Here is a 23,776-nt window from a genome sequence, read left to right as displayed (position 1 = left end):
ATAAAAAATTTAAAATTTAAAAACTAATAAACAAAACCAAACAAATAGAAATCATATTGATTTAAAAAAAAGTCAATTCAAATTTAAATCAAATTAAAAAAAATTCGTAATATTATATATTATTTTAAAAAATCAAATCAAATACAATTAGGGTTGGCAATCTTGCTCCCGACGGTTTCAATCTTACTTGATCTTATAGAGTTGATTTTTTTTTTAATCGAGTTTCAAATCAGATCACGTAATAATAAGAAAAAATTGAAGTGGAATTTTAGATAAATTTAACCTAATCTAACCCGATATATATTAAAAATTTTATTTTTAATTAATTATTTAAAATTTTATTTATATATATTTATATAAATTTTTATTTATATTAAAAAATAATATTTTATTAATTTCAAATTAAATCGAGTATAATTTATATAATAATAATTCAAATTTAAATATAAAAAATTAAAAAAAATCTTTAAATTGAATTAAATTTAAATTTTATAAATATATAATCGAATCATATTCAAGACGAATAAAAATTCACCCGATCTTACCGTGATCATCCTAAATACAATTTAATCTAAACAGTCGTCACATTGATGCATTATTGTACTTGAAGCTAACCGGCAATCAATCAGAAGCAAATTTTATAAGAAGCTCGATGGATTTGTGCCACCTCATCTCAATTAAGCTAAAAGCATTGCCAATGCAACCAATTGCGTGTCTGACATGACATCTCTCTATAAATACAAACGTTAACTCCAATTAAAATATGAAAGCCCAACTTCATCCCTCATTCGTCTTTCTTCCTGTGGATTCTAGCAAACCGGAACTGGTTACTGAGTTCCCAGGTACTATTAGAGTGAACAAAGATGGCCGTGTTGAAAGACTCATTGAAACTGACTTTGTCCTGCCACCAACTGATCCGCAAACCGGTGTTTCATCCAAAGACATAATGATAATCCCTGAATCCAACGTTTCTGCTCGTCTCTTCCTTCTAAAACTGACCAACCTTAACCAAAATTTACCTATCCTTGTCTATTTCCATGGTGGAGCGTTTTGTGTCTCATCCCCATTTACTCCAAAGTATAATAGCTACCTTAACGCTTTCGTAGCTGAAGCTAATGTGATTGCAGTTTCTGTGAACTATAGAAAAGCTACTGAACACTTTAATCTATCCCTATAGCTTACGAGTAGGGTCGTAAATGAATCGAATATAAAAAAATAAAGATATATCTTTAAATTATTTATTTATTTTTAAAGATGTTCAGATTTAATTTACGTTCGATAAAAAATATTTTTATTCATTCAAACTCTGTTTGTTTAAACGATAAAATATTTTTATTTGATTCATATTCAGTTTAATTAAATTAAATAAATTCATTCATAAACATTAAATAAAAATATTTATGAATATATATAAATGTATGTATTTATAAACATATATATAAATATATTTATATACAATAAACCAATTAAGTTCATGTACAATAACCCAAACAAACAAATATACAAATCAAATTCGGATAAGCTAAGCTAAATAAATCCCTAAAACAAGAAGCCAAATTTTAAATGAACTAAAAGTCTTTGTCCGAGCTCAGCTGAGAGAATGCAGCGTAAGCTCAAAAAATTTAATTGATCTTAAAGCCAACAAAATGCCAATGTCTAGAATATCATGACTATTGACTTATACATAAAAGATGCATGGGAGGACTTCCTTTTATAGAGACCAAGGGCATGGCTCTTCGCTTTCACTGGTTCTTGTGATGTGGGATGTTGGGGAGCACTTCTTTCTATCGAAATCATGACTTTTGTTCTTTTGACGTGGGATGTTGAATAGCTAAATTTCATTTTTATCACTAATGATCATTTTTTTTGTCTATCAAAATTTAATCTACAATAATAATTTTTATAAAAATTATTATTGATTTTAATATATGTAATATATACTTATTAATGATGCAACATTAAGTTGAGTTTTGAACTTAGTTAAAATTAGTTAAAAGATATTAAAACTTAAAAATATTAACTTGAAAAGGATTAAATGAGCTTTTTTTGAAATTTTTAATGAATTTGTTCAAGAATAGCTTATCAAATAAATTTAAATAAATAAATCTTAAATGAATATAAATAAATATTAAAATATGACAAAGTAAAAGATAAAAATATAATTTTTTTATTATTATTATAAACAAATAGCAAAAAATAATAAATAAATGAATTTTAAATAAACTTTAAATAAATTTATTCATAAATATAAATAAATCAAATAAAATTTTTTTCATATTTAATTTATTTAATAAATAAATATAAAAATATTACTTAAAATTGTTTATTAAACTTAATAAATAAATATAAATAAACAAAAATGAAATAAAGTTACGAACGATTCATCGAAAACTTTATATGTCTACGCAGCTATAACCAGATTCTTCGGCTGCTCTTCAATAATTTCATATTGTAACAGCGAAGGGCCTGAGGTTTGCTGATGCCAACATTGCTCACAACTTGGCTACTGTTGCTGGAGACCCCGAGTTTGGGCTAAACGTGCAGCTTCTTGGGATCACATTGGTGCACCCATATTTCTGGGGATGGTATCCAATTGGTTCAGAGGCATTGGAACCGGGTAGAAAGCCAGTTTTGGATGGGTAATTGCCATTTCTCGGCCCATCAAAAATGACCCAATGGTTTACCTAGTCAACAGTGATGGTCCAAGCTTGGTGGGGCATGGGTGCAAGAGGGTTTTGGTGTGTGTGGCTGAGAAGGATTTGCTAAGAGATAGAGAGAGGCTTTGTTATGAGGCTTTGGGCCGCTGTAGGTGGATGGGCGTAGTTGATGTTATGGAGACAGAACGGCAGGATCATGGGTTTCACTTGTATGATTTGGAGTGTGATAAAGCCTAGGATTTCATCACTAGGTTAGCTGCTTTTTACAATATGGATATGCCTCCTTTCTTCTGATCATTATTATTGGATTCTTCGCTAAAATCATGATTTGTTTTAATTCCCATTTTAATGATATTATTAATTTACTTTTATTATAAATTGAGTTTATTTGCTAAAAAGGTTTGGCTTTTTGTGATATTTAAAAATATTTTAGCTCAATGTATTAAGATTAGTTATTTACATTTATACTATTCAACATTATATTAAATTAAAATTATATATAATCAATTATTTCGTTCATTATTAACGAATATTTTAAACTCTATAAATAAAATTAATAAGATGATATACACATACCCTTGAATATATTAAAAAATAAAAAAATAAATTAAAAAAAATTGATACATGTAGATTGATTTTTAATTCCATTTGTAGAATTAATAAGTTTTATTAAATTTTATTTTTTAAATTACAATTAAAGTTCGAATTTGATATATAGAATTTTAGAATCGACTCCACAGTACTATTGAATAAACTGTTCATAGATAATAAATTCCATTGTCATATACACATTTTGCAATTTGAACAGTGATTTTAAAATATTTTTAATCCAATTGTCTAAAAGTGAAAACAAATTAAGGTTAAATTAAACTCAACTTGCCTGTAGTTTTATAAGTTAAGAGTTAAGACATCAAATTTAGTGACAATTATATAGTAATTTAGAATGTGATATTATTTTTTGTTTAAAAAAAAAAACCCCAAAAATTTAGGTTCATTTTTTGAAACGTGGACAAAGTTGGACATAGATAGCAAACTAAAGCATCCCCTCATCGCCGACACGACTGATACTTGAATTAAAAGAAAAGACAAGACCCTGATAGTAAGTGAGCATGAAAGTCAGATTCACGTTATTCAAATTGGCCAGCAGCACATGATGAGCCAGCTTCAAATTTTCTCAATCCAGGACAAGTTATTTCAACTTTCAAGACTTTAAATGAAGAAACAATTGAATTGAACGAAATTTTCGATGTTTAGATTTAAATTATAATATTTAAATATTAAATTATAATATATTTTATATAAAAAAACAAAGTTCAAAGAGAAAAATTGATTCCTAGATTTTTTCAGGTAAATAATCAGTATAGTAAAAGATTACAAAATTTGATTAGTCAAAGGCAATAACATTTTTTTTTAATAAGATCATAAAGTGTACTCCAATTGTTGAATGGTTGTGATCAATTTAAAGTTTTTAAAAGTTAAAAATGTTTGAAGATTATCTCTTTAAGAACAAAATTATATTTGTAATTAGATTGAAACTTGTGGCTATAAAATTATATTTGTAAAAATAATCAAATTATATATCCCAAGTTTTAATTTGTAGACATATTTTCACTAGGTTAATTTTGTGAGCTCATTAATCTCTTCTTAAATGTAGCATGAGGGTTAATTATGTATAGGATTGGTAAAGGATTGGATTGGAGTGATTTTTATTTGTTTTGAATTTGATCTAATTTTATAATCATAAAATTTGTTTTCGTATTCGATTAAATTTTTTTTTTATTTTTGTTACATCCGAATATGATATTATATAAATTATACTTGATTCGATTTAATTCGAAATTAATCAAAATATTATTTTTAAATATAAATATATGAATTAAAAATTTAAAAATAATTAAAAATAATTTTTTATATAATATCATATCAGATCGAGTTTACTTAAAATCCAAACTTGACTCGATCTCGATTTTTCTTTAATAATAGTTTATCCGACTTAAAATTTGATTTAAAAAAAAATTGATCTTATAAAATCGAATCTAATCGAAACTCATCAATTTCGTATTAGACTGTCAACCCTAATTATATATGATTTTTAATTAATTTATATAATTATTTTAAAAAATATTTTTTAATAATTTTAAAATTTTTTATTGTATCCTCGAATTGTAATTTTTTCTTACAAAAATCAAGTTTCAGATAACATAAACTTTACCAGATACCATGTCAGCGAACTGCACATTTGTATTCTTTATTGCAGTCAATCGTTAAGGGCTAATTAACAGGGAAGTGTGACTTTCTGCACTGGTGGGGTGGCAAGATTTATACGACTTTTCATTACCCCGGGCAAGTCAAAATCACAATAAGTCATTAATGGCCAAAAAAAAAAAAAAAGGAAAAATTATACAAAAAAATATTAATGAACCTCTTAAAAATATTTTTTTTAAAATTTAAAATCAGAATTAAAACAATACGTTATTGGTTAGAAATTAGGTTAATTATGCAGTTTAAATAATTTGCATACAGGCAATTGCGTGTATACATCACAAAAATTTTACATTATTGTTATTTCATCTATATCATTATTTTTATTTATCTTTTTTTTTTTTGTGAAATGGTTTTGAAATTATATATATTTTTAATATTTAAAACTCTTTTTTTAAAATTTTTTTTGTTTTTTTTTTTTACTTTTTGATATTAAAAAATCATAGAATTTTAATTTTATAAAAAATTTTAAATTTTAATATTAAATATATTTAAATTAATTTTTTTAAACTCTATAAAAATAAATATATGATAAACATTTTGAGAGAGAAAAAATATTATTCTAAACATAAAAATAAGCAAAAGGCTCTCAACAACTTAATTCCTCATGGTCGGCTTTATTTTTTTCAAAAAAAAAAAAACGAAATAAAGCCATTTCTTATTCTTATAAACAAAAACAAAACCATTAGAAATAAGCACACTTGGTTTTTTTATGCTCCATTTATAAATTTCTTTAATTTGCATCCCTTTCAAGTGAAGTTTCCTATGCTTTGAAAGTTTCAACTTAAAATACATATTTTTTGTCCTATTTATAGGAAAATTGAACGGAAAAAAGGTTTCCTATCCTTGTAAAATTCACGTAATTCGATAATTGTATATATTTGCACTTTGTTGAGATTTCCTCGCTGCAGCTGCTTTTGTTGACTCCAAATTTCAGGCTACTTTAAAGTTTCTAGAACTAAAGTTTGAACGGTAGTAAGGACATTTCATTAAGCTAAAGTTTCGGATTATAGTCAAATTACATCAAAATTTCATGATTCTTATTTTGAGAGTAAAGTTAGTAATGATCACAATGGAATATGTGGTATGACTAGGAGTGCATTTGGATGGGTCACTGCGCTTCTCATGACATTGGATCTCTTAAAACAGCATTAGTCCCTTGCCACAAACGAAGCCTAAAGTTGGTGATTATTTTGATTATTGCTAAAACTAACGCTGAATAAAGCAGCTTGCCATGAAAAATGAATATTTGCGTGTAGGTTGGGTGCATTCATGGCACATGATCCATTTGTCAAAAGTAATCAAATCCCCCATAGATCAGAGAAGTGGACGGTTGAAAGTGGACACTGAAAAAAATTATTATAAAACGTCTAACTTGGTCTTAAGGTCAGTGGCAATGAACTCCTGATGTTGCTGGTTGGTTGAATTAAAATAATCGTATAAAATCACGTGATTGTGATCGCGGTCCACGATGAACTTCCACAGGATACAAAGGATGTTGGGTTTTTTTTATCGAGCTTGTTGCGCCTAATCTCTCCATGTACAATATATAATAAGCAAAGTATATTTGTCTTGTTAAAAAGCCATAGCTGACTTTAGCTGTTTTAAATCGCCCAGTCTTTTGTTTAAGCATTTCCTCTTTGTTTTTTCCCTTACATAGATCTCCCGGTATTTCAGTTTTTCTCTTTACAGTTTCCTCTCTCTCTCTCTCTTACACAAAGACATGGGTTCTAACGCTTCAGAAGTTGCTCTTGATTTGTTTCCCTACCTTAAAGTATACAAAGACGGAACCCTTGAGAGAATCGCCGGAGTTGAAGTAGTTCCCCCTGGACTTGATCCTGAAACTAACGTTTTATCCAAAGATATCGTGATCATACCCGAAACCGGCGTCTCAGCTAGGATTTACCGACCCAACTTGCCTAGTAAAGATCAAAAGCTACCTCTTGTAGTTTATTTTCATGGTGGAGCCTTTTGTGTAGCATCGCCAGCCTTTCCAAATTACCATACCAGCCTCAACAAGCTCGTTGCTGAGGCTAACGTCATAGCTCTTTCAGTCGACTACAGGTTAGTCCCGGAGCATCCTCTTCCTATTGCATATGAAGATTCTTGGGCTGCACTTCAATGGATAGCTTCCCATAAGGAGGAAGATGGCAACCATGAGGCTTGGATCAAGGATGATGTTGACCTTGATCAGGTGCTTTTGGTTGGTGATAGTGCTGGGGCAAATATTGGACACCACTTGGCTTTGCGGATCAAGGAATCGGATCTGGGTCAGAACTTGAAGATTCTTGGTATTGGTATGATCCATCCCTACTTTTGGGGAACAAACCCTATTGGATCAGAGGTTACTGATAGGTTCAGGAAAGAATTAGTCGATAAGTGGTGGCTATACGTTTGTCCATCTGATAAAGGGTGTGATGATCCGCTAATCAACCCGTTTGTGGATGGATCCCCTGATCTTTCACGCTTGGCATGTGATAGAATCCTTGTTATTGTTGCAGAGAAGGATATACTCAAGGATAGAGGGAGGTTTTATTATGATAAATTGGTGAAATCTGGGTGGAAGGGAAAGGCAGAGATTATGGAGACAGAAGGTGAGGATCATGTCTTCCATATCTTTAACCCTGACTGCGACAAGGCCAAGAGCTTGATCAAACGCTTGGCTTCTTTCCTAAACCAAGGGAAGGCAGCTGTTGAGTGAAAGTGTGAAAAATATGGGGTTATCCTGTAATAAAATAAGTTCAAGTGCGATTGATATCTAGCTAGATTCCCATCCCAAGTACCCGTTTGCCAAGATTTGTTTTCCATTAATCATGATAAATTAAAGTACTTTTTTAATGGTCTGTGTCCTACATGCGACATGATTTCATTTTCTCTCTTCTTTTTCTAAGATTTGCTCACTCTAGAATGATTTAATTGGCATGAAGGATAATCAATCATGCTCACTCTAGAATGATTTAATTGGCATGAAGGATAATCAATCATTTTCAAAGATAGTACCCCTGTTGCTCAACCCATCATGACGTGAGTTCTTGAGCAAGAAATTCGAATGCAAATCAGGCAACCGGCACTTGTTAAGCTTGCCTTTCCTTTTTAAAAGATTTTATCTAGCCCTTCAAAATGAAGAATCTGACAACACTGAAAATAATTATAGACACATTAAACAAGCTAAACTGCGAAATGAAGAATCTCAAAACCTGCCGAAAAGCAAGTTAAACAAACTAAAACAACATCCTCACACTCCCACGTATGCACAGAGAGAGAGAGAGAGAGAGAAACAATCATCACAGTTTTATTGAGGTAACTTGATAGTCACTTTGAATTTTCGCAAAGATGAAGACGGTGCACTTGACCAACAATCTATAGCATCCATGTAGATGCAACTAGTGAACTTTAAAAGAGTATATAGAGCTAAAAGTCTAGAACACGACTGTGTCAAGCATAGTTCCTAAAGTCTGAACTATGTTTGAGGACATCAAGTTTGAGACATGTTCCTCTAAGTGCTTCTTGGCATCTTGTCGTCCAACATTTGCAATTGCCAACTTCTCAGGAGGCAATTCATCTTCCTCCTGCACAGCCTTATTGTATTTTATAGCTAAATTTAGCATTTCCTGCACGTAAAAAAATTAAACCAACGTCATAACTTTGCCTTATAGAAGATAATTTTCATAATATTAGGAAGTAAATTTATTTGGCATTCACATTTGAACTCTTTGAGCAACATACCAAATGCAACTGTTATTAATAAGAAGTATTATGACTATTTAGAACCATTGCCCACATATTTTGAAAAGCCAGCCCTTTTTTGTTGGGCATTCCTCAATTGATTCATTGCAAGGGAAGTTATCACTTATTAAAGGTTTTCTTCACTTCCAAACCAAAGGTCTTCAAGCACCTCACATCAGTGAGGGACAACATAAAATCATGCATACCTTACCAGCACACAATAAACAGGTCAACACCAACACTATGATGATAAAGTCTGCAGAAAACCTTCACTCACCTGAACAGTCTGTTCATTGGTTTTCGAATGGGTATCAAAACGCCTAAGTGTCAATCCATCTGTCCACTTCTTCTTATGGAGATTCAACAGCATCTTTTCCTCAAGTTCATTCTTCCTGTAGTTAATGGCTATAGAATAATAATGTCTATTTAGCCCATGGATCAATGCCTGACAATGGAAAATAATGAGATGAGATCATTCCCCATGTAAAAGAACGTCAGACAGTACTCTTTTGGCACTCACTTGGATAGATGGCTTATTAAGATGCCCAACATTGGACGTTGTCTGACGTGGTTCTTGGCCAAGCATCATGGTTTGTGGGTTGATCAAACGGAATGCATCAATCACCACCTTCCCTTTAACACTCTGAATTGGGTCCACCACCACAGCTACAGCCCTTTGATTCAAAGCTTCAAAACTCTGCAAGCAGTGCAGATGTTAACAACAGAAAGACCAGCTTTCATTAATACGATAATTAAAGAAAAATAAAACCTTATAAAACATTGAAATGAACTTCTTAAAAAGATCAAAATGGAAAATACAAACTAATTGACAAAGGATGGATGAAAAAGCAAGCGTTGAAACTTTTTCAACCTTGTATATGTACTACTAGAATATTCAATAAAATACATTTATGTCTCCAGCCTTTTATGTCATCCATCAACTGTGACATACTCAAATATCTTTGACACATTGTATAAAGCATGGTTTCCAACAGCCACATCTATATCAAACCTGATTATTAATAAGCATCGACAATAATGGCAGATCTACATTCTTTAGGAGAGAGAGGGAGGGAGAGGGAGAGAGGTCACCAAAAACCACGAATCAGAATTAATACAGTGCAGTGTCCAAATACCTGTTCTCTCCTATCCATTACATGAGTGGAACCATTGTGCCCTAATAGTTGCATCAATTAAGGACAGAATTGTCACGCAAACCCCATACCCATGAACAAACCCCCACCACTCAAACAAAGGAAAAAGAAAGAATAGAAAAGTACAGGAACAAGACTCCAATAAAACAAATAATATCATGAAAGTAAATTTAAGAGATAGATAAGTAGAGTGTTCCCATTTCTTTGTAAGAAAAGAATGATGTGACCATTGACTTGTATACTAACACCAACCAAAGACATTAAAGCTCATGACTGACAAGAATATGAATATCTTCTAAGCAATAGTAACATAGCAAGTTGACTAGCATGTGTATAATGTAGCACTATCCAAAAAGGTTAAACACCACCTGCTGTGTGTTTATGTCCACACCAGAAAGCCAACAGCCGAATCCAGGATGTGAATGGTACCAACCCACCACCATCTCGGGCCTGCAACACCAAGCAAAAAGGTCAGCTTGCAATCTAGAGACATATATAATCAAGGAGTACAAAACCAGCTAATCGTAAGTCATAAAAATACTATCTCTTCAATTCTTGAGTTATTCCCAACAACCATGATAAGTTAATATGAATGAAACTAAAGAACAATTATTACCTTCCTGTTTGTTTGAGCATATCAAGCATATTTGTTTGAAAAACATGATCCACAGCTTCGACACTAACACCAGTACCACTTTGTGGCATTGCAAAAACATCCACGACACGGACAGTGTACTCATCAACAAACTCTCCCAACATCAAACCCATAACTTCCATGGGAACTCCAGCTCTTCCTATAAAATATTCACATCCACCAAAAACAGAAACATAATCACAACACCCCTTATAAAGTTTAAACTTTTTAACCCTAAATTTGAAATTGAAACAGCTCATGTTTCCAATAGGCAAATACATGGAAAGCAGATAAGAAAATTAAAATTTTTGATTTAATGAAGTAAACCCTAAACAGAAAAAGCAAAGTAGAATAACCCATCGATTGCTTTTGTTATTTTAACTACAAGGCGGCGAAACCCTAATCAGGAGATAGAAACGTACCGTGCTTGAGCATTTTGAGGAGGGCGAGAGAGGAGATGTAGACCTGCTCCGACGAATCGAGAGTAGGGGAATCCGGCGGAGGGTGACCCAACGCGCCTCCTGCACCGGCGAACATCCTCTGTAATCTCTCCATGCCTGACATTATCGTTCGTTCTTTCGGCAACTATCCCTCGGCAGCAAGACGAATGACAAAGACTTCACGTGATTACTCTGGGCTGTAAAGGCTTACTATATATAGCGCTCATTATGTCGGTCCGGTCCGGTCCAATTTTAAGAAATAGTGGGTGGATTTAAATGGCCCAAAATCCAATATATGGGCTTGAGCTAGATATATAAATTGGGTCTGATGGGCTGGTTTTTCTACCACTTGTTCGGCCCTAAATTGGGTTGGCTCGACCTGACTTGAATCACGCCACCCCTACCCAACAAGACATTCTTCTTCTTTTTTTTTTTTTTTTTTCTTTCATACCAAATCATGAGATCAAAATTTTCTGACGTATTTGAACTTTGAAGATGTCACGAGGAAGATTTAATTCTGTAAAACTTGGTTTGCTAAATGATTTTTGCATTCACAAGAAATCCATCAATTCTCTTTTGTTGTTAAGCAAGCTAGCATAATTGACCATGATTTTGTTTCATCTTGCCTTTGTTTTGATCATGGAATATATCCATAGACATTCCATTTTGATTAATTCTTTCATTTTCCATTGCTTTTCGATTGAGATGTTTATGTTTATCCCTATTCTCATAATTAAGCCAAGTCATATATATATATATATATTTTCAGCCAATTCATAGTTTCTTTTTAAGAATGGAACTTTTCATATGTAATTTTTTTTTGTTCATATATAAAGAATGGATTATTGTGATTTATACAGTGCATGAACCTTTCGTAGTTGGAGTTTTGTGTTTATGACTAAATTTACCATTAGGGAAATTTTTTTTTTCATATATTTTGTAGTTTTTAAGTCATTAAATCCAAAATGATATGACTTTTTCTACTTAAAAAACTGCATATATACATAGGTACGTAGTAATAAAGCTGCATTAATTAATTCCGGCCCGTTTCATCCATTTTATCATATTTGAAGTGATACAACATAATTTATCGAAAATATTATCTATTCACACAGAATCCTTAATTTGCAAAATATACATTCAGACCAAAGCAATCACAGTGGCCATATTGACATTTAATTTTGAAGGGATTAATTAATATTATACTAAAATTTAATTTTTTTATTAATTTATCCCATTATATTCTTAATTTAAATATATATATATATATATATATATATAAGAAATGTACTAAAAAAATTACAAAATTATAAATTTTATCAATTCATAAACAAATATACCAAGAAGCATAATACATCAAATAAATAATTTTACTTAAAATTATGAATGACTTTTTAAAAAAGTATGAATAAATCAATTGTTAATTTTTTTTCTTCAAAATAAGTAAAAGTAAAATATACCCATTAAAAGAATAAAGTTAAAACTTTGAAATTAGAAATTATAATGTTTTTAAAACTTTTAAAAAGTGGTTTTAATCTAATTCTTGTATTGAAAAAAATTGTATGTTAATTACAGAAAAAGATTAAAGCTAAAATTAAAAGTGGAAATCGTATGAAGAGAACTTGTAGTTTATTAAAAATAAAAAAAAATATATTTGGTACTTGATTGTAGACTTAAAATTTTATGAAGAAGCTAACATTTAAAAAAAAATCATAAAGAAAAGCTTAAAAAAATTTAAATTTTATTAAATTGACATAATTTTGATTTAATTCTTATAATAAATTTCTAGATTTTTAAAAATTTAATTTATAAATAATGATTAATTGGTATAATAAATAGGTAAAATAATAATGTAATTTTAATCATTTTTAAACTACAATGCATAAAAATAAGTTAAAGGCCAAGTAAAAATAAATAATAACATATGTGTCTTAAAAGGTGAATTTAAAATTTTTAATATATTTATATATTTTAGGGTTTAAAATTTTTGGGGGCCGTGGCCCCCTCTGGCGTGTAGCGCTAGCCGCCCCTGAGCAATCACCTGATCGGGAGGCATTTGCAGTTTAGCTTGGCCTATGCAATTTGCAGAGCGCGACATCCAAAATTACAGTCAACTTTGACGATGTTATGAAATTTTTTTCCCTTATAAGTTACGGTTATTGGGATTTATATTTTACCTTTGGTTTGTCTTCTTTTTCTAAAGTCTATTCTATTCCTCAGGAATGGTCGATTGTTTGGCATCGCCATTGATGATATGTATCCACCATATCCAACTTGGCAAGGGCTGCCGCAGACACTGTTTGTTTTTTTTGGACAATGCTTGTAGATTATGTCAAATTGGCAATACAAACTTAGGTCTATAAATTGCAGCTCATGCAATCCTCAAAGTGTATATTAAACACTGAACATTTCTTTTGCTCTCTCTATCTCTCTTGGTTAAGGTCCTCAAATTAAACAACAAAATACAAACACATCTTCCCCTCCCTCCCTCCCCCATGGAACTTCGACTTCCCACCCACGGCGAACTAATCACCATTCTTAGCATTGATGGAGGTGGAATTCGAGGGATCATACCAGGAACCATACTTGCCTTTCTAGAGGCTCAACTTCAGGTAGAATATATATAAATATATATGCTTTAATTCTTCCAAATTTGCTTTTCGATCTTATTGGACCTTCTAAAGTGGGAAATATAAACATATTAACTGCATATATGCAAGCATTTCATGATGTGGAGCTGATCATGATGCCTTTTTTTTTAGTAAAGATATGTAAGAAGATATCTGGCTATGTAGACAATGCATAGCCTTTTATTAAGACTTCTTAATTCTTATAGTAGTATATCTTATGCTTGTCTGTTCATAGAAACTGGATGGTGAGGAGGCGAGACTTGCTGACTATTTTGATGTCATTGCTGGGACTAGCAACGGTGGCCTCGTGACTGCCATGATTACTGCCCCGAACGAGAAGAATCGTCCTCTTTATGCAGCCAAAGATATAACGGATTTTTATCTTGAACACTGTCCTAAAATATTTCCCCAAGACAGGTAATAATCATTACAGGAAAAAAAAAATACATATAGTTGTTGATGAATGCAATTTAAAGTATTAATTTTCTCATGTAACTGTTAACGTGATTCTTTTTGTTGCTAATGGAAGATCGCCACTCGCACCTGCTACAAATTTGATCAAAACTATAACAGGACCGAAATATGACGGTAAATATCTGCATGAGCTCCTCAGAGAAAAGTTAGGAGAAACACGATTGAACCAGGCACTGGCCAACGTTGTGATCCCAACTTTTGACATCAAGCTACTCCAGCCAAAAATCTTCTCCACCTATGAGGTATAATTAGTTTATTAATAGCTATATATATATATATACAAAACTAACTTTCCTACTGAAATTAATTGAGAGCAAGAAAATGATCATTTCTTGATTGGTTTTTCTCTGGCCGTGTATAATTGTGTATAGGTGAAGATTCACCCTTGGAAAGATGCTTTGCTCTCGGATATATGCATTGGAACCTCTCAGCCCCAACTTACCTTCCTGCCCACCATTTTAAAACCCAAGATTCTAATGGTGTAGTGGAAGAATTCAATCTTATTGATGCTGGAGTTGCTGCAAATGATCCGGTACTATATGCATCATAGTGTAATTAAAATCACAAGTAACCCAAAATGAAATCTAACATGTTTATTAACCCTTCCAGACTTTAGTTGCTGTAAGCGAAATGACCAAAGAAATCGTACGCAGCGCCCCTGGCTTCTTTCCAATAAAACCGACGGACTATTCTCGGTTTCTGGTTATATCTTTGGGTACTGGTTCAGGAAAATCCGAAGAGAAGTATGATTCTGAACAAGCAGCCAAATGGGGGGTTTTGGGATGGTTGACTAGCGAACACTCTACTCCGTTGGTTGATGTTTTCACCCAAGCAAGCAGTGACATGGCTGGATATCACCTTGCTGCTGTTTTCCAAGCCCTGCAATCTGAAAACAGTTATCTCCGTATCCAGGTATATATATATATATATATATATATATATATATTTAATTCGTTGTCCATGTCACGATTTTGTCAAGAATTTACATGTTTTAACCAGAGAGATTAACTATATAAACTGATTGAAAAAAATGCAGGATGATACACTAACGGGTGCAATTGCATCTGTGGATATTGCTACGAAAGAAAACTTGGAGAATCTTGTAAAAACTGGGGAAGATTTGTTGAAAAAACAAGTTTTAAGGGTGAACTTGGAGACTGGTAAACTTGAGCCTTGTAACCAGGGAACAAATGAGGAGGCTCTCATCAGGTATTTACGGCCATAATTTCCGGCTTTCTACATTATATTATGGTACCCATTATCTGATTCTTGACGCTAAATTTGAACTGTTTCTGCATTGTCTTCATCTTCAGAATGGCTAAATTGCTTTCCGAGGAGAAGCGGCTTCGTGACATGAAAGCACCGCGTGGAAGCACTGCCAGAAATTAAGAAACGAAACAAATTGTTAAATTGATAATACCAGTAGCAGTATTTTTAACCAATTTATTTACTTACCTTTTTTAGTTAATTTCAAATAAATTTCAGGTGGACTAGCCAGCCTTGAGTCTTGATTCTTTGCCTTGTATTGGATTCTTTCAAATTATTGTTATTTTCTTTGAATAAAAATTTTAACATTTGCTTTATTATTATACATATGTGAGATCTGTCTATTGTAATAAAAATACTGCAAAATGCATCTCAACTTCTTCTCTTCATATCTCAATCTTTTTTTATAAATTTTTTTAAGTGAAATCACTTAATCATTTTTTTTCTTTCACATAAATTTCTGAAAATGAATTTTCAGAAAGATATAAATCTTTTCGGAAATGAATTTAACTTTTCAAAAATTCATTTTTAAAATGTCATATATAACTTTTTGAAAATGAATTTTCAAAACATTATAAACCTGGAAATAAATTTTCAAAAAATTAAATTTTCATAAAGTTTTATGACTTGTCGGAAATGAATTTTGGAAAGGTTTATAGCTTTTTGAAAATCTATTTTTGAAAAGATATAAAATTTAAAAAAATTGTGAGTAGAGTAATTAAATAATTTTAGTTAAAAAAATTAAAAAAAAAATTGAGGTGTGAAGGAAAAAAATGAAAGTGTATTTAGCAGCACTCATGTAATAATGCTTTGGTTTGTGTTGAAAATAAGAGCCAAGGGCCGACTCCATGCACGTCAGGTGTGGGTGTGGCCGACCCAAAGAGACAAGAAGACATTAATGGGCTGATGTATTTGGGTTGAAATAAATAGTTTGAACCAGTAGGCTTGATGTAGCTAAAAATATGTTCAAATTATGTGCCTAGGCCACATCCTTCTCTTTGCTGATTGGACATAGATTGGTTGTCCGCTTCGCCCAACATCTACCCAATAAGATAAGATAGGATCATTTACATCAAATTTTTTTTGCCAAAAGATCATTTTACGACCATATTTACTTAGTTGTGCGTTTAATAAAATTAATTAATAAATAAGTATACCAAAAATATATTGAATAAAATAAAAGTATTGAAGATATCATAAAGGCTTCGATAATTGTGATCATGATCAAATTGTGAAAAAGTTCACTAGTAGCTTTTCTTTTAGAACTTTTAACAAGTATAAAATTTAAATGAAATTTTAAAGTGAAGTTTATGAATTTTTTTATAAAATGGTTTAATAAAAATTTTAATAAAAAAAATTGATAAATTGTTGATAGAATTTAATGTAAAAATTAATAGTATGTAAAAAATTATTTATAATTTAAATTTGATTACTATTTATTTAACGATAAAAATTTTGTTAATATTTTTACAAAAAATATTTATCTGAAAAAATATATCAAAATTTATTAAATTTTTTTTATACATTTGATTTATGTAATGAAACTTTTCAATTTATTAATTTTAATTTTTGATCTTAAATTTTATTTAATTATTTATAATAGAGAACTTTATGAACTTTACCTAAAAATTTTCGTTTAATTCTTTCCCATTTTACTAGTAAGTGTTTAAAGGATTTTTTAAAAATTATTATATTGAGAAATAACTTCGCTCAAAATATAGAACCATATTTAAAGCAAGAATATGACTATAAATAATAAATTAAATACCTGTAAACAGGGTGATCTTAATATACTAAATAAATAAAACTCTTGAAGATGAGAGAAATGATTATATAAAATAGTTATTCCATGTCAATATGTTTTTTTTTTATTTAAATTATATCACGTAATCGTATTATTAATAAAATCAATCATTTATTATATATTATATGTATATATATACACACATGTATTAAATTACAAAATTTAATGGAAAAATTCGTAATTTGGAACCAATTTATATTTTTGGCATCCATCAAATCCTTGATTCAGCTATATCACAAATTAAATTTAGTGAAATTGTTTTGAAATTTCTCATTTCCATGACTGTTTGACATTGCAACTGATTGCTACACCAGTGATCATTGGCCCGTGTAGGGTCGCCTTTGAAAGTGCAGGCAACATTGACGAGTTTTCTGACTTTCTTTTCCTTTCGGAAGTTTCCTCTATGTATAATTCCTCAAGAATTGCTTACTAATTCTTTAAGTCCAGAGTTTTAGATGGCGATCGATAACCGTACAGCTGTTGCTTGAATGGAAGGCTTTCCATGAATCTGGAAATAAAAACACCACAATTGAGCATTAATTTGTCGAGTCTCACGTGTTGAAGATTCAAATAGAAATGTGATAGAACTTAGGGAAAAAGACGATTTTGAAAAGTAAATTTCTGGTCTCTAATATATGGTTGGGTTAACTCTTTCAGAACTAATTCATCCGAACCATTCAAACCAACCAGTCTCCTTAAAAGTTCGAATTTTCAATTGTTTATTTGGTCAACGGTTTGCAGCCAAGTTATGCTCAGTGTGGCTAAAAACATATATTGAGATTTCATTCCAAGCTTCGCCGATCGATCCAAGAAACTGCAAGCCTCGAGTTAGGTACTTAGATTTGTTTTGGATGAAGATTATTGAAAGCATTGTTGAAAGTTTCAAAGTTGATGAGATAATTGGAAGTGTCTATAAATATCCATGACATGCATTCCTCAAGAGCATCAAACAACACAAAGCTTGGACATCTTATTCTTGTTCTCGATAGAATTTTCTCATAGTTAAAATCCTCAAACCCAACAAACTCTCGATCTCTCATCATAATGGGAAGTATACCACAAGAAAATTTTGCTATGGCAAGTCCAAAATCACCCCTTCAAGCTCCCACCTATGGGAACTTAATTACTGTTCTGAGTATCGATGGAGGTGGAATTAGGGGGCTTATCCCCGGAACTATTCTTGCCTTTTTAGAGTCTCAGCTTCAGGTAGCGAGAAAATTGTTTTGAATATATTCACTGATATTTGGATTTTTAAGTAGGAAGAAAAAAAAAATGCTAAGTTTTGCCTGGTGTGTGCATATGAATATACTGCTGTTGACATTTTGATATAATTCCTTGGTATATTAATTAATTTCATTTTTGGCACTATGGCAATTTACAGAAGCTGGATGGAGAGGAGGCTAGACTGGCAGATTATTTTGATGTCATTACTGGGACTAGTACTGGTGGCCTCGTGACTGCCATGCTAACTACCCCAAATCCGAATGAGGGCAATCGTCCTCTTTTTGCTGCCAAAGATATCAATGATTTCTATCTTCAACACTGCCCAAAAATCTTTCCCCAAGATAGGTAACCAATCTCGACCTTGTATTTTGTAGTTGTGAAAGAGATAAATGTCTTGCGCATATTATTTATCATGTATTTACAGCTAACATCATTTTGTTTGTAATTATACAACAGCTTACCATTTGCCCCAGCTACGAATTTGGTCAAATCTTTAACTGGCCCGAAATATGATGGTAAATATCTGCACAATATTGTGAGGGAAAAATTGGGAGAAACCCGATTGAACGAAACATTGACAAATGTTGTCATCCCAACATTTGACATCAAACAACTCCAGCCAAAAATCTTCTCCTCCTATGAGGTTCATTTCTCATCAATACGTCTTACAAATTCAATTTATTTCCTTTGCCATTTATTTGATATATGATCATTGTGTAGGTGAAGTACAATCCTAGCAAAAATGCTTTGCTCTCCGATATATGCATTGGAACTTCTGCTGCCCCAACTTATCTTCCTGCCCATCAGTTTGCAACCAAGGATTCGGCCGGCAAAGTTAAAGAATTCCATCTTATTGATGGTGGAGTTGCTGCTAATAATCCGGTAAGTTTCTAGATGTTTTTAACGTAATGGAATTGGTTGGTGTTACAAGTTTCACAAAAATCTTAATCATATATTTTTAATCGATTCTTACAGACTTTAGTAGCCATCAATGAAGTGACAAAAGAAATCAGTCGAGGAAGTTCTGATTTCTTCGCTATAAATCCAAACGTCTATACTCGCTTCCAGGTTTTATCCTTGGGCACTGGTTCCCAAAAATGTGAAGGGAAGTACCATGCTCACATGGCAGCAGAATGGGGTCTCTTGGGATGGTTGACCTCTGAACATTCCACTCCATTGATGGATGTTTTCATGCAAGCAAGCAGTGACATGGTCGACTTTCACCTTGCTACTGTTTTCAAAGCACTTCAATCGGAAGACAGTTATCTCCGTATTCAGGTATATATAGATTCATTATTTTTCTTCCGAAATATTCATATATAAAAATTGATCTATACCTAAAGTAAATTAAAAAAAAATGCAGGATGATACACTATGTGGAGCAGTCGCATCTGTGGACATTGCTACAAAAGAAAACTTGGAGAATCTTGTAAAAGTTGGGGAAGAATTGTTGAAAAAACCAGTTTCCACGGTGAATTTGGATAATGGAAAATTTGAGCTTGTTAATCAGGGTACCAATGAAGAGGCTCTTATCAGGTATGTATATATATAGAAATTAACTATTCTAATTTCGAGTTTTCGACAATTTATTATATGTAATGTAATTGTTGGCACCTTATATTTTACTTTTGCTTCTAATAATCTGCAGATTTGCTGAAGTGCTATCTAAGGAGAAGCGGCTTCGTGACATGAGATCACCACATGGAAACCTTACCGCAAAGAATAACAAATAATCAATATTCTTAATCTAGAATTTGAAAAAATTTTAGGTCTTTAGCCGGCCCTGGTTATTTGCCTTTGTAATGAATTTCAAAATTCTATTTATTCTTTTTCTTTGAATAATATGTGTACCCAAGATGGTTCCAATCAATTTGTGATCATTAATTTCATTATTTAATTTATTGATATAATATTTCGTACAGACTAATTTTGCTTTTTTTTTTTCCATTAAAAATTATAAACCTCAAGAGGATTGTGCATAACTTCGTGCTTAATTAGCTCTGTACATAATGCAAACAAACACAAACATATCAAAGCCACATGATGAGAACATAGAGGTTTTATTAAATTTATCCATTTAAAAGGTGAATTTTTGTAAGATTGAGGTTCAATTTTTAGTACTTAAAAATTTTCCTTTTTCAAAATTTTTAAACTTTGAACCTCTTTTGTTAAAAAAAAAAAAAAAAACATGATGATGATATTGAGATCAAGTCGGTAATTTTACTCATACTTATAGGGTTTAATTTATAATTTATGCCTTTGAGAACAAATTAATTAAATTAATCCCATATAAGACTTAATATATGTCATAATCAAATAACTCATCTAATAATCTATTTATTTATCTTGATATTATTCCAATATAGTTTATGGGTTCGCATTGTTAAATTAAAATAAAAATTCTGAATCCAATTAATTAATTAAGGTATTAGGGGTCTAAGACCAAGGTGGTATATCCTGACTAAGTCCTCCCAGTGAACTTGACCTTCATATTTTTGGAACCAGCCATGCAACATTGATGGTCTCTAAACCTTTGACTATAGACTTGTCAAAGGCAAATAATTATGTGGAACCATTGGTAGCTATCACAATCGAAGTTGACCAGTAGAGGTTAATAATTAATATACATAGAGAAAATCAGTGTCAAATGAGGAAGACATGTCCGCTAGCTGATAACAAACAAGCGTCAAACTAAGGAAAAAAAAAATTGCTAATTCATTCTCTTTCTTTCTCAAATACGTTATTATGACTAACTATATATGTTGGCTTTTAATTCAACAAGCCGATGTTTTGTCATCGGAATCAAACATATCGCAGTGACTCTTCATTAAGTTGAATTTGTTATTTTGCTTGTGTAATGTAAGTATACATAAAATAATATTGTTTTCTTCAACATCCTTGAAAAAAGTTCCTGATTTGGTTGGGGTTTTGACGAAAAAGTTGGGATGGGAAAATGGCCTTTAACATTTTATTTCAATGCATTGTTTTTTTTTTTTTTTTTTTTTTTTTTTTGAAAATGGGCAAAGCATTGAAAGTTTCAAGGTTGAGTATTTAGTTAAATTGTTAATCCAAGAATAGAAAATTAGTCAAACTCAAATTTAATTTGCTAAGATTTCACTTAGACAATTAGCCAAAAAAAGTCATTGCATCACTTTCTTTGATCATTAAAATAAAATATAAAAAAATATCTTTATTTAGCACAGTGCATTGTATTATGACTTCATATGTAAATGACATTTCCGTCAATAACGTATAAATTGTAATTTTTCCTAAACAACATGCGAGTAATTTCAAAATGTATAATATATAAAATAAAAGCCAACTAGTTTGGTCCTTCATTTCCTTTGCATAAAAAAACTGCTCTCTCTAACTAATTTATGAGATTTTTTTTGTTCTTAAGTTATGACGATTTGTAAACAAGGGAGTAAATTGAATTCCAAAAAAAAATTGAGGAAATTAAGAATTATTATTGATGAAACACTTACAATCCAAAGAAAATGATAAAAATCCTATATATTAATTCTCATTTGTTATCCAATTTGGGATTTATTAAAGCTAAAAAGAAGTTGAATAAAGAATCATAAAATTGAATTATTTGTGCTCCAAGAGCTTAATGCAACATATTCTCTAGCAGCAATTAGGGAAAATCACTAATCCTTAACACTATTTTGATGTTCTTCATGAGCTTTCCCTTGGGTGACCTCGATTGCCGACGATGCCTCTCTTGGGACGGTAACTTTGCAAACCTATAAGATCAAAATTTCTTCAAATAAATCCAAAATGATTGATTTATGCAAATTTGGCTCAAGAAATTGCAAAAGTTTTTACTCTACCTTTTAAGAGCTTCTTCATTAGTCTCTTGAGTGAAAGGTTCAAAGACACGGGTTTCCAAGATAGAAACTCGCTTCTCTAACAGTCCACCAACTTTCACCATTTCATCCAAATTCTTCTTAGTCGCTACGTCGACGGAAGATACATCCCCACTTAATGTGTCATCCTGGTTACAATTTTCAACGATGTTAAAAATAGCAGATTAAAGTTAAGAATTATATTTTCCATTGGAAGCTTAGGCTGAGTGCAAATGCATGGATTGTACCTGAATACGGAGGTATTTATGAGAATGAAGGGCTTCAAATACTACAGAAAGACGGAGGTCGACCGTGTCTCCACTTGCCTGAGTAAATGCATCAACGAAGGGGATGGAACCACCGCTAGTTAACCAACCTAACAAATCCCATTCCGTTGCCTGTTTGCACTAAATTTCTCTTCAGCTTTTCGAGAGCCAGTCCCCAAGGAGATAACCAGAAATCTTCCACATTCCAAAGTTTTAATTGGAAAGAAGTCAGGGTTTCCCTTAACGATCTCCTTCGTCACTTCGCCCATTGCGACTAAAGTCTGAATGGCCAAATTAAAATATACATATATTTAACTATAATTGCTATAGCTAAAAGAAATTATTACTAATTAATTCAGTATCTTTTGAGATTCACTTACTGGGTTGTTTGCAGCCACACCACCATCTATGAGGTTATATTCTCTCACGTTCCCTTTGTTATCTTCGGTTTTGAAGTAATGGGCAGGGAGATAGGTTGGTGCAGCTGAGGTTCCGGTGCATATGTTCGACAGTAAGACATCTAAACTAGGTTCACTCTTCACCTGGTTGAAGCACAACATCATAGGAACTATTTCATATTAATTTGACATGATAAGGCAAAGGTTCATGAAAGGTGAGTTTTGAAGAGAATTAGAACCTGGTAGCTTGAACCTTCCGAGGTTGGTTTGTGAAATGGTGATGCCCAAAGCTATCCTCAATTTGTTTTTTTATGACATTCATTACATGCACATGAAAGTGGAGTCTTGGGGACACTTTTTATATATATATATATATATATTTATTTATTTATATAAACACTTATTTTGTTCGAGAAACCAAACTTATGTTTAAATATATTGGAATTGATTTTCAATTTCATTCAAATCTGATCGAATATGTTAATTGAATTCATCAAGTTATTTTCATACTAGATCATTTTCATTAAGCTTTTAAATTATTATTATTATTATTATTATTATATTTTCATTTTTTTCTTTTGACACCTTTTTCTTTTTTTGCTGACATTTATTTTTTTCTTTCCTTCATTTTTTACATAAAGTTACAATGCATTTAATGTACTGAAAATCCTCTGTTACTGCCTAATTTTACAGAAAGGAAGAACCAAAAGTCTTTAATGGTGCTTGAAAATCCTTGGGGTTTTTGGAAAGAAACAACATAAACTTTGACAATTTGAAATTTTAATCCTAAAACATTTGAGATTTGAATATCAGAGAACTCCATAAATAGAGCCAATTTTTACAAGCAAAGAATGTAGAACCTAGAAGAGTAAAGGAAACACAAGGAAATAAAAAAAATCATAGTCCTTTTTTAGTAAAAGAACAAAAAAAAAAGCCAAAATTTTTTTCTCAAAAAACAAAACCAATAAAACCAAGAACATTTCTTTTCATTCA

At 31.4% G+C, this 23,776-nt stretch overlaps 5 protein-coding genes and 1 pseudogene across 6 annotated transcripts; 4 read left to right on the top strand and 2 right to left on the bottom strand.

The window, feature by feature from the left end:
- The first annotated feature begins 687 nt into the window (after positions 1-687).
- Positions 688-3,026, top strand: LOC111315086 (2-hydroxyisoflavanone dehydratase-like). The gene is made up of 4 exons (XM_089749309.1): positions 688-1,176; positions 1,553-1,607; positions 1,718-1,766; positions 2,459-3,026. The coding sequence occupies exons 1-4, from the start codon at positions 764-766 to the stop codon at positions 2,641-2,643; spliced, it is 702 nt and encodes a 233-aa protein (XP_089605435.1). The 5' UTR covers positions 688-763; the 3' UTR covers positions 2,644-3,026.
- Positions 3,027-6,500: 3,474 nt separating this feature from the next.
- On the top strand, positions 6,501-7,757 carry LOC111315417 (putative carboxylesterase 2). Its single transcript, XM_022917109.2, has one exon. It carries the CDS (start codon positions 6,643-6,645, stop codon positions 7,618-7,620), a length of 978 nt encoding a protein of 325 aa, XP_022772844.2. The 5' UTR covers positions 6,501-6,642; the 3' UTR covers positions 7,621-7,757.
- A 430-nt stretch (positions 7,758-8,187) lies between these two features.
- LOC111315418 (26S proteasome non-ATPase regulatory subunit 14 homolog) lies at positions 8,188-11,058 on the bottom strand. The gene is made up of 6 exons (XM_022917110.2): positions 10,856-11,058; positions 10,416-10,593; positions 10,168-10,249; positions 9,166-9,342; positions 8,923-9,090; positions 8,188-8,530 (listed from the first exon to the last, which is right to left on the bottom strand). The coding sequence occupies exons 1-6, from the start codon at positions 10,995-10,997 to the stop codon at positions 8,339-8,341; spliced, it is 939 nt and encodes a 312-aa protein (XP_022772845.1). The 5' UTR covers positions 10,998-11,058; the 3' UTR covers positions 8,188-8,338.
- A 2,226-nt stretch (positions 11,059-13,284) lies between these two features.
- On the top strand, positions 13,285-15,568 carry LOC111314839 (patatin-like protein 2; annotated as a pseudogene). The gene is made up of 7 exons (XR_016330831.1): positions 13,285-13,485; positions 13,739-13,920; positions 14,033-14,219; positions 14,349-14,509; positions 14,587-14,889; positions 15,014-15,186; positions 15,291-15,568. The product of XR_016330831.1 is annotated as a patatin-like protein 2 (transcript).
- A 2,415-nt stretch (positions 15,569-17,983) lies between these two features.
- LOC111314838 (patatin-like protein 2) lies at positions 17,984-20,192 on the top strand. Its single transcript, XM_089749524.1, has 7 exons — positions 17,984-18,253; positions 18,429-18,616; positions 18,728-18,914; positions 18,992-19,153; positions 19,247-19,549; positions 19,635-19,807; positions 19,920-20,192. The coding sequence occupies exons 1-7, from the start codon at positions 18,092-18,094 to the stop codon at positions 20,002-20,004; spliced, it is 1,260 nt and encodes a 419-aa protein (XP_089605650.1). The 5' UTR covers positions 17,984-18,091; the 3' UTR covers positions 20,005-20,192.
- Positions 20,193-21,908: 1,716 nt separating this feature from the next.
- LOC149513029 (patatin-like protein 2) lies at positions 21,909-23,105 on the bottom strand. Its single transcript, XM_089749308.1, has 6 exons — positions 23,037-23,105; positions 22,766-22,927; positions 22,574-22,666; positions 22,368-22,517; positions 22,105-22,268; positions 21,909-22,017 (listed from the first exon to the last, which is right to left on the bottom strand). The coding sequence occupies exons 1-6, from the start codon at positions 23,103-23,105 to the stop codon at positions 21,909-21,911; spliced, it is 747 nt and encodes a 248-aa protein (XP_089605434.1).
- Between the last annotated feature and the right edge of the window lie 671 nt (positions 23,106-23,776).

The sequence above is a fragment of the Durio zibethinus genome, chromosome 20, assembly GCF_047325235.1.
Source record: "Durio zibethinus cultivar Kanyao isolate XHJ-2024 chromosome 20, ASM4732523v1, whole genome shotgun sequence".
Lineage (NCBI taxonomy): Eukaryota > Viridiplantae > Streptophyta > Magnoliopsida > Malvales > Malvaceae > Durio > Durio zibethinus.
This window is presented reverse-complemented; position numbering and strand designations above follow the sequence as displayed.

Bases quoted from the DNA above. Each gene is read 5' to 3' on its own strand.
- LOC111314838 (XM_089749524.1), top strand. From the start codon at position 18,092: ATGGGAAGTATACCACAAGAAAATTTTGCTATGGCAAGTCCAAAATCA. The intron at 19,550-19,634 runs GTATATATAGAT...AAAAAAATGCAG, and splicing joins ACAGTTATCTCCGTATTCAG to GATGATACACTATGTGGAGC. The intron at 19,808-19,919 runs GTATGTATATAT...AATAATCTGCAG, and splicing joins AATGAAGAGGCTCTTATCAG to ATTTGCTGAAGTGCTATCTA.
- LOC149513029 (XM_089749308.1), bottom strand. From the start codon at position 23,105: ATGAATGTCATAAAAAAACAAATTGAGGATAGCTTTGGGCATCACCAT. The intron at 22,928-23,036 runs GTTCAAGCTACC...TGCTTCAACCAG, and splicing joins TCACAAACCAACCTCGGAAG to GTGAAGAGTGAACCTAGTTT. The intron at 22,018-22,104 runs GTAGAGTAAAAA...TTGATCTTATAG, and splicing joins AATGAAGAAGCTCTTAAAAG to GTTTGCAAAGTTACCGTCCC.
- LOC111315086 (XM_089749309.1), top strand. From the start codon at position 764: ATGAAAGCCCAACTTCATCCCTCATTCGTCTTTCTTCCTGTGGATTCT. The intron at 1,608-1,717 runs GTAAGCTCAAAA...TTCCTTTTATAG, and splicing joins CTCAGCTGAGAGAATGCAGC to AGACCAAGGGCATGGCTCTT. The intron at 1,767-2,458 runs GTTGGGGAGCAC...ATATTGTAACAG, and splicing joins TGGTTCTTGTGATGTGGGAT to CGAAGGGCCTGAGGTTTGCT.
- LOC111315418 (XM_022917110.2), bottom strand. From the start codon at position 10,997: ATGTCAGGCATGGAGAGATTACAGAGGATGTTCGCCGGTGCAGGAGGC. The intron at 10,594-10,855 runs GTACGTTTCTAT...AATATTTTATAG, and splicing joins CCTCAAAATGCTCAAGCACG to GAAGAGCTGGAGTTCCCATG. The intron at 10,250-10,415 runs GTAATAATTGTT...TTGGTGTTGCAG, and splicing joins ATGCTCAAACAAACAGGAAG to GCCCGAGATGGTGGTGGGTT.
- LOC111315417 (XM_022917109.2), top strand. From the start codon at position 6,643: ATGGGTTCTAACGCTTCAGAAGTTGCTCTTGATTTGTTTCCCTACCTT.